Consider the following 12,483-nt stretch of genomic DNA (forward strand, 5'->3'; position numbering starts at 1 on the left):
AGGGACTCGTTTGTCTTGGGCCATAAGAGGGCAGGGGTGGACAGGGCGTCTCAAACACGGACTCCACAAGAGTAGGGAAAGAGCATCCACAGCATAAGCTGGTAGAGGGGAAGTTTGGGTAATAAAAATATTCACTAATAAGAGAAAAGGTGTTGAGAACAAGGCTGGGGGAATGACCCCACATGCGCTGAAACCTTGCTGGTGGGGCCCCACCTCCCCTCCTGCTCAGGAGAGGGTGCTGGGAGCGAGACTTGGGGGATTTCGCTTATTTGATCCTCCCCCAGGTACCAGCATGGGGCTGTTCGAAACATCACTGAGTTTTGATGATTCAAGTTTGAGAGGCATTTGTGTTTAGGAAAGACTCTGCTTTTTAAAATTAAGGTTTGGTTTCTGAAAGCTACAGATTCAAAAATTTAGCCTAATATTTTACGTTTGGCATACAGATCTTGTTTTTCTATTCATAAGACTTGCAAATCTTTTTTTTTTTTTTTTTTTTTTTTTTGCCATACGAGGGCCTCTCACTGTTGTGGCCTCTCCCGTTGCGGAGCACAGGCTCCGGACGCGCAGGCTCAGCAGCCATGGCTCACAGGCCCAGCCACTCCGCAGCATGTGGGATCTTCCCGGACCGAGGCACGAAACTGTGTCCCCTGCATCAGCAGGAGGACTCTCAACCACTGCGCCACCAGGGAAGCCCAAGACCTGCAAATCTTAACCGTCACTTTTAAGGGTCTTTGAATACGACAAACCTAATTCATTAAACTTTCAAAACTTTGAATGGTAATAATAAGTGTAATATATTCAATTCCTTCTTGGGCATTTCAATTGCCTAGTGGACAAAACCTTCTTAGTACTAATTAATTTTTAGAAATCTAATGATTTCACTTAGAAATGCAATGAGCCCAGAGTTTCTTACATATTCCAATACTGTGTATAAATGCACCAAGCTTTCCAGATAACATTACAAGACTAAGTCAATTAGTTAATGACATATTTAACTTTGGATTTATGAGACTTTCTTTACAATAGGCCAACTTCTTTAAACATTATGAGACTATGAGATACCAAACCTATCCAGATTTCTTAGTATGAAAGTCATAATTCTATGGCTTTTAGTATATGAATCATTTCTAGACTTATAAGTCTTCCTGGGTTTATAAGATGCTTACCTACTGAGGAAGAAAAGTGCAGTTTCAACCAGCAGACTTTACTTCTGTTGAGAGATTGTGGCCAGGACCTGGTGGGGTCTGGTCCATGCCAGGTGGGCTGCAGGGGCCTCTCCTCAGTTACTGAGTCAATGACCGTGGACGTCAGGAAAAGATGTGCATGTTGCCCACATCCCTGGATCATGGGTGTGCCCTCTCTTTAAAAATAGTTATAAAATTGTGAACGTAACATGTACACAAAAGTCTATAAAATGAAAAGTGTAGTCTAGGTATTTTCATTACTGTGTGGCCCACATGCTTGTCATCACCACCCAGAACCCCAAAGGCCATCTGTGTCCCTTCCCAGTGACCACCCCATTCCACTCCAAGTGCAACCACTTTCTTGTTTTCCTGGTATACATTTACCACCTAAGTAGGCATCCAAAACACGGCAGGTCATTTTTACTTTGAAAACGGTTTTGTACAAGGTGGAGCCCACAATACATACTCTCTTGAATCAGCTTCCTCCACCAGCTGCTGCGCTGTGCTCTGTCCATCCTGTGTGTGGTCGTAGCTGTCCAGTTAGCACTACTGTATGGCACTCTAGTGCGTGACTATCTTTGCATTGCTATCTGCCTTCTTCTTGATGGGGCTTTGGGTGGATGCCAGGGTGTGGCTTCTGTGAAGAGTTTGGCTATAGATATTCTTGGCATGGCCCCTGGGGCACACAACAGTTATTTCCACGTCAGGCAGTGGAATTGTCAGGTTATGGGAATGCGTGTCTTCTATTCTAACAGTTGATGTCAAACACTTTTCCAAGTTAGTGGCATCAATTCGCATTGCTGCCAGCAGTATATGAAACCCCCCTTACCCTGCAGCATCTCTGACATTTAGTGTTGTCAGTTTTTCAAATTTTAGCAGTCCCAATGAGTGTGTAATAGCATCTCGTTTTGGTTATAATTTGCATTTTGCTGAGAACCAACAAAATAGAGAAGCGTTTTATAAATGTATTGGTCCTATGGATATCATTTTTTCTGGAGTGTCTGTTCAAATCTCTTAACCACTTCTTACTGAGCTATTAAAATTTTTTTACTGATTGGTAGGAGTTCTTTAAATATTCTGGGTATGAGACCATGATTTTTTTTAATAGGTTGTGGTAGGCAGAATAATGTTTCCCCTGCTAAAGATTTCCTGCCCTAATCCCCAGAACTGGTGAGTATGTGACCTTACGTGGCAAAAGGGACTTGGCAGATGTGGTTAAACGAAGGATCTTGTGATGGAGAGATGGTCCTGGGATACCCAGGTGGGCCCAGTCGAATCACATGAGTCCTTCAGAGAACCTGTTCTGGCTATACCCAGAGGGGGATGGGACCATGAAAGCAGGGTCGGAGTGATGTGCTGTTGCTGTTTTGAAGATGGAGAAGGGGCCACGAGCCAAGGAATTCCAGGGACCTCCAGAAGCTGGAAAAGGCCAGAAAACAGACCCTCCCCTGGAGCATCCAGAAGGAACCAGCGCTGCTGACAACTTGCTTCTAGCCCAGTCATACCCACGTCGGACTTCTAACCAGCAAAATTTTGTGATAACACGTTTCCTTTGTTTTTAAGCCACTAAATTGTTGTTAATGAGTAGAGACGGCAGTAGAAAACTAATAACCTATGTGTGACCAAGGGATTCTATCCCTCTGTGACTTTTTTTTTTTTTTTGCGGTACGCGGGCCTCTCACTGTTGTGGCCTCTCCCGTTGCGGAGCACAGGCTCCGGACGCGCAGGCTCAGCGGCCATGGCTCACGGGCCTAGCCGCTCCGTGGCATGTGGGATCTTCCCGGACCGGGGCACGAACCCGTGTCCCCTGCATCGGCAGGCGGACTCTCAACCACTGCACCACCAGGGAAGCCCCTCTGTGACTTTTATTTCCTATGGTGTCCTTTGATAAACAGAAGCTTTTGATTTAATGTGGTTGAATCCATCCATCTTTTCCTTTATGCCCGGTGCTTCTGAAGTCCCAGTTAAGAAACCTCTCCCTGGCCCGAGAGATTGAGAAACCTCTCCTTTACCATCTCCCGTCAGGCTGTTCGGCTTTGCACACTGAGGTCTACAATCGCCCCGTAGCCGGGGATTGCGCGGTGTGAGGCCGGGCCCCCCGGGGTTTTGTGTGGTATGTGGACAGCCAGCTGCCCTTGCTCCGCTGGGCGGACGCAGCCCTCCCTGTGGACCTGTGTTTGGTGTTTCAGCTGCTCTCCAGGGAAGCTGGCCCAGAGCACCCACTGCATTGATTGAAAGCCGAAAGGTCCCTATTTAACTCCTCCCCCCCCCCTTTTTAATGAGAGTTTTCTAGTCTCAGAGTGACCTGTTTAAAGGTGAGTGAAGATGCTGTGAGCAATATCTGGAAGAGGCAGGTGACTTTGGGTGAGGGAGGGGACATCCCCCCCCACTCCGCCGATGAAATTAAGTGGGAGCTTAAGGCTGGGGGCTGATGCCCGTGGAACAGCCACTTGCCCTCTAGGAACCTCAGTGGTTGCATCTGCTAAATGGGCTCCCTAACTCTCCCTGACTGGGCCACAGCCCCTGCTGTGGATACGCTCTGGGAAAAATACTCAAAACAGTTGATGTTCGAGGACGCACGTGAAAACTGGGAGGAGAAATATCTGCCAGAAAGCAAATGGTTTTACAACATGACTCTTCTTCTGGTGAGACTGTGGGGCACGAGGGTTCGGACCCTTTGATGAGAGAGAAGAGGCTGGACAAGCAGGTCTTGTTCAGCAAAGGGGCAGCGGGGGAGCCTGTGTGCAGGCCTTTGCTGGGGACTGAGTGAGGCTTTGGGAGGCCGCAGGCAGGGGGCCCGGGGAAGTGTGGGGTCGGGCCGCCGGCCCCGCCCACCTAGGTGAGCCGCACCTTCATCGTGGATGCCTTGTAGCTGTAGTTGTACCCTCTCCACGTCCTCCAGTTGACACCATTGGCATAGCTCGTGTGCGGCCCCCCGAGGTAGCGGCCGTTCAGGTTGGACGAGTGACAGCTGTTGTACCACCAGGCCCCCTGGTATTGCACTGCACAGTTAGAGGAGCTCTGGTCGTTGTCTTGGTCTTTGGTGGAGAAGAACTGGTCCTTGTGGGGCGTCAGGGAATCACCTGCTCAGGAAGGAGTGTGGGTGTTGCTCGGGCTGGAGGCAGCCCGCCCTGCCGCCTGCCCAGCGCCACCTCCCTCTAGAGACTTGTGAGCTGACCCCCAGGGCATCAAGATCCTGCCTCACCCTGGGGCAGATGGAGCCTCCTGGTCCAGGAGCTCTGCCCCAGGGCACATGCCTCCCTCCTCCAGCATCACCTGTTTCCTCCCGGCTCCCCCAAGACCACCAGGAACCGCGCCGGCCTCTCCCCTGAGGTGCCCTCCCTTTCCCGAGCCTGCATCGCTCTTCTGGGCTTCCTACCCACTCCCTGGGTTGCGCGGTCATCCCAGAGGGACAGCACGGCCTCATCCCGGGGCCCCTTGCTCTATCTTCAGCCCTGGGTGTGCAACTCACCCCAGCTCCCGTAGCACCCCACTGCCCTCCTGACCCCTGCCCGACCCTCAGCTGTACCACCTGCAACGTGGAGAGGAGGGTCCCTTCCCTGCTCCTTCCCTGGAGGCTCAGAGGAGGCGTGCGTGTCAAAGGGGTGCTTGAAGGCTCCCATTAGCAATACTCCCCCCCACCACCACGCCCCGGGAGGGCCTTGCTCTCTGCAGCTCTGGTTCAACACAAGCAGACAAGCTCCTAGCACCTTTCCTGAAAGAGTGCACACTGGGAATTCTCAAGAGGATGTGCCGTAAGAGATGCCTCCCCACATCCTGTGACCGGGGTGTCTTTTTGGCAAAGAACATCCCACAGGGTTTGTGTTCCGTGGAGCCCAGTTTGGGAATAAGGCTCTAAGGGCTCATAGGAAATGACCATCCTCTTCCAGGTGTTAGCAGGGAAAGGGGTCAGTGACCTCAAGCCCCACTCAGAACAGCTCACTGCTCTGCAGACACAGCCTGGGAGCGGTAACTGATGGTGTCACTGGTCCCCATGCTACACAGAGACTCAGGTACCTTCGTGTCTGCATTCAAAGATGGAGAAGTTGGACCCAGGGAGGGGAGCCCCAGCCCAGGGTCACTCAGGGGAGACAGAGGCAGGACGCTCAGCAGGTCCTCTCTGCTTCCCCAAACCCCGCGCTGAAGCCCAGGCCACCGCTGTGCCCCGCGCGGACTCTCACCTGCGCTGCCCTCGACAAAGTCTCCCAGGACCAGCTTGTACTTCTCCGCCTCACCCGCCATCTTGAATGACTCGTACTTGGCAAACCTGTGGTTGCCCTCAAAGTCCATGAGGTCTACCCGCAGCTCGCTGCTTCCTGTTGGAGGTGGGTGCTCAGGGCCCAGCAGAAGGGACCCTCTGCCTCCGGGCACGGGGGGTGGGAATGTGGGTTTTAGGGGACGTCTGAACTTGGCATTGGGGACAATTCACCGGGAAGGTGTGAGGCGCTGGGCTGGTGGGAGGACCTCAGGGATGGCCCCCTGTTTTCAAATAGCTCCCCTGCCGTTCCATCAGCCATGCCTGAAATTCCACGGTCAGTGTACCTCGGATGGCATGAAGCCTCGCTCTAGTTTGAAACCCTAAATTCTCCTGAAAATAGCTGTGAATGCCACGGCAGGAAACCTTTGTATGTGTAGTTTCTTCTGCAAGAATTTCAGGCCCACGAGTGGACACCGTCAAGGTTGCCATGAGGGAGTGGAAGAATTCAGAAAGGATTTACAGGTTTGCCGTTGACCTCAGGACCAGCTGTGAAGCTGCTGCTGCGGAACGGAGAAGTGGGGTGAGGGGGCCTGCACGGGGACCACCACCTGCACTGAGCAGGAGAGGCAAGGGAGGGGTCTCCGTGGGCCTAAGACCCCAGTTTCAAGGAAGGACCAACAGTTGGAAGCGGGAGAAGGGCCGCCCCAATCCCGTCGGCCTCCTCCTCACTTCTGACTCTCGGGTTCTAGATATGATCGGTCCCGAGACCAGAAGTCGTCTTCACTCCAACCATCCACCTCCTCCGATGTGAGCGCTCAGAGCGTGTAAGAGAAAATGTGTCCTAGGTTCTCAGGGTAATAACCCGCCCTGGTGTCACACGTGACCACCCCCGGGGCTAGGAGGAGCGGGGTCCTCTGGTCCACGTGGCCCAGGGCCAAGGTCAGGGACATGTGGATTTCAGGCACCCCACCACAGAGCCCCCGGCCGTGGCCCTACCCTGGGAGGTCAGCGCGTGGATGTTTTCATTCCCCAGCCAGAACTCTCCCAGCTGACTGCCGAAGCCCTGCTTGTACGTGGCCCAGTCCCGGTAGAAGTCCACAGAGCCGTCTCTCCTTCGCTGGAAAACCTGCACAGGATGGGGAGGGCTGGGGAGATGGGGCCCCACTGCCGTAGCCCCACAGGGCACCCCAGCCAAACGTGGGAGCAGCATTGGTAGTTCACAGTCATCATAGGCTGAGGACCAGAACATGGGTCTCATCAAAGAGCCCAAAGGCAATCAGGGACACCCACATGGGACCAAGGAGGAAATGGAGGCTCAGAGAGGGCAGGTGACAAGCCCAAAGCCACACGGCTGGAGAGGAGTGGGCACCTCCGGGCCTGAGCCCACAGCCCTGAGCCACGGCACTACTTCCCATATGGGTCCACACCCCCGTCCCCTGACACTTCTGATTCTCCCGACCTCGTGAACGGACGGGGTCAGCCTCAGCCTGGAGGGTGTGGACGGTCTCACAAAGGCCACTAAAGAGAGATCTGCCACCAGGTGAGGCTCCCAGGCACGCCCACCCCTGCCCAGGAACCCCACGGCCATCACTGGGTCCCCCCCACTCACGGTCCACCCCCCGCCATCCACGTCCATGTCACACAGCACGGTCAGGGGCCGGCAGTCGGGCAGGTAGATGGTGTGCCAGCCGCTCAGAAAGTGCCCCCTGGTGAGCAGCTCCTTACAGGTCCGAGGTCCTGGGAAGGGAAGCCGGGGAATCGATGCCAGGATAGGAGCTCTGGGCGGGGCAGGGGGAGGAGGAGGGGGGAGGAGGGAGAGGCAGGGACACATGCCTGGGGGAGGTGGGCTCTGAGTCCTGGGACAGAGACGCAGCCCCCAAGGCCACCCGGCTGTGATGGCCCGGCCACATCGACCTGGCCATCCCCACCTCCCAGGGCTGCCCACGCCTAGGCTCCTGGGCACCTGGCCTCCTCCAGGAATATACTCGAGTTACCCAGGCAATGGCTGCCTATCACTCGGGTAAGTGGGGAGTAAGATATGTGCAGAGAGGGTATTGTCCTTGGAAGGTGGAACCTGAGTCTGGGCAGCTGGCCTTCTGGTCGAGCCCCCCCTCCCCCGCCCCCAGCAAAAGCAGGTCCAGGTGGAGGTCCGGAGGTCAGCGTGTGCGCAGTCACCTGTGGCACAGGAATGAAGCTGCCCTGGCTCTCCTGTTGTAGGGAGAGAGGACATGCACGTCACACGCCTGGAAACAGCACCCCGGGCCCCTCAGCCCCGTTGCTCCATGAACACAGCGTGGAGAACGGAAACCGTTATCCAGCTCTTTGCAGGACTATCAGCCTCCAGCCCTGAGGATCAGTTCCTTGACTCAGCATCACTGGCTTTGCTTGGCTTGCCTGGGGGCTAGCGGCCAGCACTGTCCCGCGGGGCACTAGCTGGACCGCCATGCCGGCCACCTCGCCTGGGCTTCACGGCTCACGGCGGTGGAGGATCAGCGCCCCCAGGCCTATCGCTTTCCACAGCCCGCGTCTCCATCACAGCCTCTGGTTGTGGAAAGTACTGGGGAGCGTTTGGGATGTGAGTCTGGGCCCCAACCTTGCACTTTGTATTTGTAGCCAGAGCATGTGACTGTGTCTTGGAGTTCTGCCTTTTCTTGCTTTTACACATTTTTTAAAAAAATGAGCATAAATCAGAGCATTATAAGCAAAATGTCCAAAATCATGTAGTAAGGCAGCATTGCCAGTCACCTGGGTCCAACTCTGGAGCCTCTGGACTTTGAGCGCTCACCGGCCGCTGACAAAGCAAGCCGGGCTCAGAGGCCCCTCCTCCTGCACCCATTGGCTGCACAGACAGGGCCAGGGGTGTGGTCTGAGATCCTCCCCCAGGTGGTGCTGGGCATGACCAAGGCCTCTGGGACCCCCCAGAACCCTGCAAAGCCTGCCCAATGACCCCAGGGAGGCGGGGGTCTCACCTTTCTCTCCGCTCACGCCCTTTTCCCCTCGGTCTCCTGGGGAGAGACAGGAGATGCACAGGACGTCTGGTGAGTGGCCATCGACCCTCCGCTCTGGAAACCACCCAAGTGCTCAGTTCTTCGGGGGCTGGGGCGTGGGGGACGCGGCTGAGGCTCTGGGCACCACACACTCATGCTCCGCGGCCCACACCTTTCCAATGCCTGGGTCTCAGCCGGGGGAGTTGGGGGGGACTCAGAGGCCTGGATTCTCCCCTGGCTTATGAGAAGCTGCTCTGGACCTGGTGCCCCGGACCCGGCACCCAGTTCACTCGCTGTATCGAAGCTCTTTGGAAGCAGGAAATAGGACAGGTGCCTCTCTGTCACTTGGCCCCCCTCCCTCTCTGTGTCTCTCTCCCATCTCTCTCTCCACCTCCTCCCTCTCTCTCTCTGTCTGTCTCCATCTCTCATGTCTCTGTAGACAGGCCCCGGGGTCCTGCTCAGGGGTCCTAGCTCTTCATCACCTTTGGTACCTTTGGGCCCGGCCGGCCCTGCCTTCCCAGGGACTCCGGGAGAACCTCGTTCTCCTGTAAATTCCAAAGATACATCATTGAGAATAAGGCAACCTGAAGAATTCTACTTGAGCATCTCTGCCCCAAGGAATACAGTCCTGACCCTCCCATCCCAGCTGCGGTATCCTCACGACCACTGCCCTGGGACTCAGGCCGAGGGCGACAGCACTCAGCGGGGACAAAGCGCTCACGGCCACCCGGTGCCGAGCGGCCGGCACGCCAAGCTCGGGCCCCAGGGAACCACCAGCGTTCTGGCTCCCGACCACCTCAGTGTAGCAGCCCAGGTCCAGGCCACCGTCACAGAGCTCCCCCGGCTACTTGGGGGCCTGGGACCAAGAGCACGTCCTCAGAGACCCTGTCACACCGGAGCCTCGGCCCATTGGCTCTGGGAGGGAGGAGGGGCCCTGCCCTGTGCTCAGCCCCGGATGCAGGGGCGGTCGGGCGCAATTACGCATCCCTCTGCGGTGGTTCTCTCTCCACCTCCAGAGAGGAGGAGTCGGGAGCCACGAGGCCTCTCAGGTCTGCGTTACTGATGTGAGCAGCGGGTTAGGACCACCCAGGGCCCCTGCCCCTCCTTCTGAGCACTGAGGGAAGGGTGAGGAGAGGCGGCCCCAGGCTCAACCAAGGCAGCAGGAGCGTCTGCCGGCGGGCTGCCCTCCTCGGGGAGTGTGGGTGTGGGGCCGAGGGGGCGCCGGCTGGGCTTGGGGCGGACTCACCACACCCACGGGTGGGCAACCCCCCATCCCGGCCCCTCCCCCCAGTGTCCCCCCAGCAGGACCCCCAGCCTGGAGCCCATCGTGGTGAGCACACGCAGCCCTCCCATCCCCAGGAGCTGCCCTGGGTGCCCACGGCCCCTGAGCTGGATACCTCCGAGGACGTGAGAGGCTGGGGACCTCCGAGCTGGCGCTCTGTCCGGAGCCCCTGGAGCGTCCACTCACACGCAGGCCCGGGGCACACTCACCCCTTGAGCTGCGTGCACACCCGCCCCTCATACCAGGCTCGGGGCCCGAAACCCCACAAGGGGGCCACCACGTCGACGGGAGAGCTGTGGGCTGCTCGGGGGCCTTCATACTGAGTTGAGGTCCAGCTCCACCCTCCCTGGTGGTGGCTGACTGCTCTGAGCCCCAGTTTTCTCATGTGCGGTACAGATAGAAAAAGCTGGGGCCTCAGTTTTCAGGTGAGAATACCGAGGTACGCAAGGCTTGGAACTCTGGCCCATGGCCACGTGAAGCCAGGGCTGGATCGAGGACCAGGAAGCGGGTGTTCTATGAAAGTGTACCCAAATGTGAGCTCATAGACTAGCTGAGACCAGCCCCCTCCTCAGGGAATGACAGGTCCCGGTGGGCCTCAGGGGTTGCTCCTGACGCCACCTCTGAGCAGGGTCGTGACCCAAGCTCCCGACCTGAGACCCACAGGGGGCACTGCCCACCCGGGGTCTAATTGGAGAAGAGCCGGTGCTCAGTGACCCCCACCCCCGAGCCAGAGCACGTACCCTTCTGTCCACTGGCGCCTGCCTCTCCTTTGGGCGTGCGGGTCCGGGCAGCCCCGGGCAGCCTCGGAGGATGGAGAGCTTGTCGGAGCCCTCCAGACCCACCAGCTTCACCTCTGCAGAGAGACACAGAGCGCCAGTCAGGGCACTCGTCCTGGGCCTTCGAGTCCTGCAGAGCTGGTGACAGGCCACCCGAGCCACGGGGATCTGCCATGCAGCGACCTCGGCCTGGGCCCTTGGCTGTGGCCAGAGTCACCCGTCTCAGTTGAAGGGTCAGCCTGGCAGTGAGTTTCCCGCCTCTGGTGGGCACTGGTCAGGTGTGGGCACTGGTCAGGTGTGGAGGTGATGCAGGGCAGAGCCCTGGCCTTGTGGTCCACCCTGCCTGAGCCAGCCTCCCCCCAGCCTCAGTGCTGTGTGTCCTTGGGCAAGTCACTCAACCCCTCTGAGCTCTGTCTCTTCGGCGCCCAAGTGGAGACAGGAACAGGGCTGTGGGGAGGATTAGATTAGATAACGCAGAATTTAAACTTCTTAGTATAATTCATGGCATTTTAAAAGAGCCTCATAAACAGTGGGTGCTTTCACTAAATAACAACAATAAATATTTAAAAGACTTGGGGAATCTGGGTCAAAGTAACATTTTCACCCCCAGACCTTGGACTTTTGACCATAGAATTCCTGAGCTGGAAGGGGTCTGTGTAGGTCCCCTGGAGAGGGGACACATTTGATCCAAGGACTCAGAGCAAACTCCAGTAGAACTGGAACCAGAGATTCATTTCCTTCTCAGAAAAAAATAATTAATTTTGTTGATTTCAAAACTGAAATGTGGGCCTCTCTGGTGGCGCAGTGGTTGGGAGTCCGCCTGCCGATGCGGGGGACATGGGTTCATGCCCTGGTCCGGGAGGATCCCACATGCTGCGGAGCGGCTGGGCCCGTGAGCCATGGCCGCTGAGCCTGCGCGTCCGGAGCCTGTGCTCCGCAACGGGAGAGGCCACAGCAGTGAGAGGCCCGCGTAACGCAAAAAAAAAAAAAAAAAAAAAACTGAAATGTCCTCATGAGAGACAACTTAGAGGATGTGGGAATCAGCTGTGCTCTCACGGGAGACACAGGCAACTGTCGTTTTGGGGTCTGTGTCCAGCTGGGACTCTCTCACGGGGGCAGCCTTATGCTTCCCCCATAAATACATCCTCAGCTCAGGCGGAGGCTGGTCTGTCCTCAGGGGCAGCCTCTTGCCAGGTGTGGTCCCCATCCACCTGCGTGGTATCGGGAGGGAGACCACAACCCCCTCTTAGACCCGAATCTGCTGAATCACACGTTCTCGGGTAAAAGCCAGAAATCTGCACTAACAAACCCCAGGTAAACGTGGGAGCCCTTGGATTAGAACATCTTTCTGAAAAGTCCAGGAGAAGACAGAGAAAGTGATGGGCATGGTCCTTCTCCTCAGTGGCAGAGTCGAGACCTGGCTGGGAAGCTTGTGGGGCCAATCACAGGCTTGAGAGTTGGGCAGACCTGGGATTAAATTCCTGCCCCTCCCCCTCTGACCTGTGTGACTTTGGACCTGTCGTGTCTTAGTCTGAAGATGAGCTGTTGAGTCTTCAGAAGAAGACGCATATGGAGGGTTTAACCCTAGATACTAGTTGTGGTCAATGAGTGGGTAGTTACCAGCTTTCAGGGACTGGAAATTCAGGTCCATCTCACCTGGACAGGTGTCTGCAGTCTGGGCGGCCAGGGTCTTGAAGCACAGGAATAAAAGGAGCTGGCCGGTGGGCCCCAGGGCCACGGCCACTCCACTCAGCTCCATGTCCTCTGGTCTTTGACCTCGCTCGTGTGAGCAGGGGAAGCCGGCCCTTGCCTGGGCCTGTGGTTTCTCAGCTCCCACAGGGACACCCACTTCCTACAGCCTCTCCGGTTACACCAACAGGAGGTACCAGTGATGGCAAAGGGTGTTTCCTTCCTGCGGGGCCCCACCATGCTGCCCGCTGAATCAGGCTCACTTCCCCTGGCACGATACTCCATTCCCAGTCGAGAGAACTCCCAGGACCCCTCTGTTGGAAAGGGTCTGCCTTCTTTGTGGCTTAAGGAAAGCCCAGTCCCCAGA

General features: G+C 56.5%; 1 protein-coding gene across 1 annotated transcript; it reads right to left on the reverse strand.

Annotated features, from left to right (window-relative positions):
• Window positions 1-3,788: 3,788 nt before the first annotated feature.
• On the reverse strand, window positions 3,789-12,254 carry LOC308618381 (ficolin-1-like). Its single transcript, XM_081236136.1, is given in 10 exon segments — window positions 3,789-4,267; window positions 5,366-5,500; window positions 6,379-6,508; window positions 6,992-7,119; window positions 7,558-7,590; window positions 8,352-8,387; window positions 8,861-8,914; window positions 10,392-10,427; window positions 10,430-10,504; window positions 12,084-12,254. Coding segments are annotated over 10 exon segments (978 nt in total). The 5' UTR covers window positions 12,187-12,254; the 3' UTR covers window positions 3,789-4,019.
• Between the last annotated feature and the right edge of the window lie 229 nt (window positions 12,255-12,483).

Source organism: Mesoplodon bidens (assembly GCF_964165515.1).
Source record: "Mesoplodon bidens genome assembly, chromosome: 6".
NCBI classification, from domain to species: Eukaryota; Metazoa; Chordata; class Mammalia; order Artiodactyla; family Ziphiidae; genus Mesoplodon; species Mesoplodon bidens.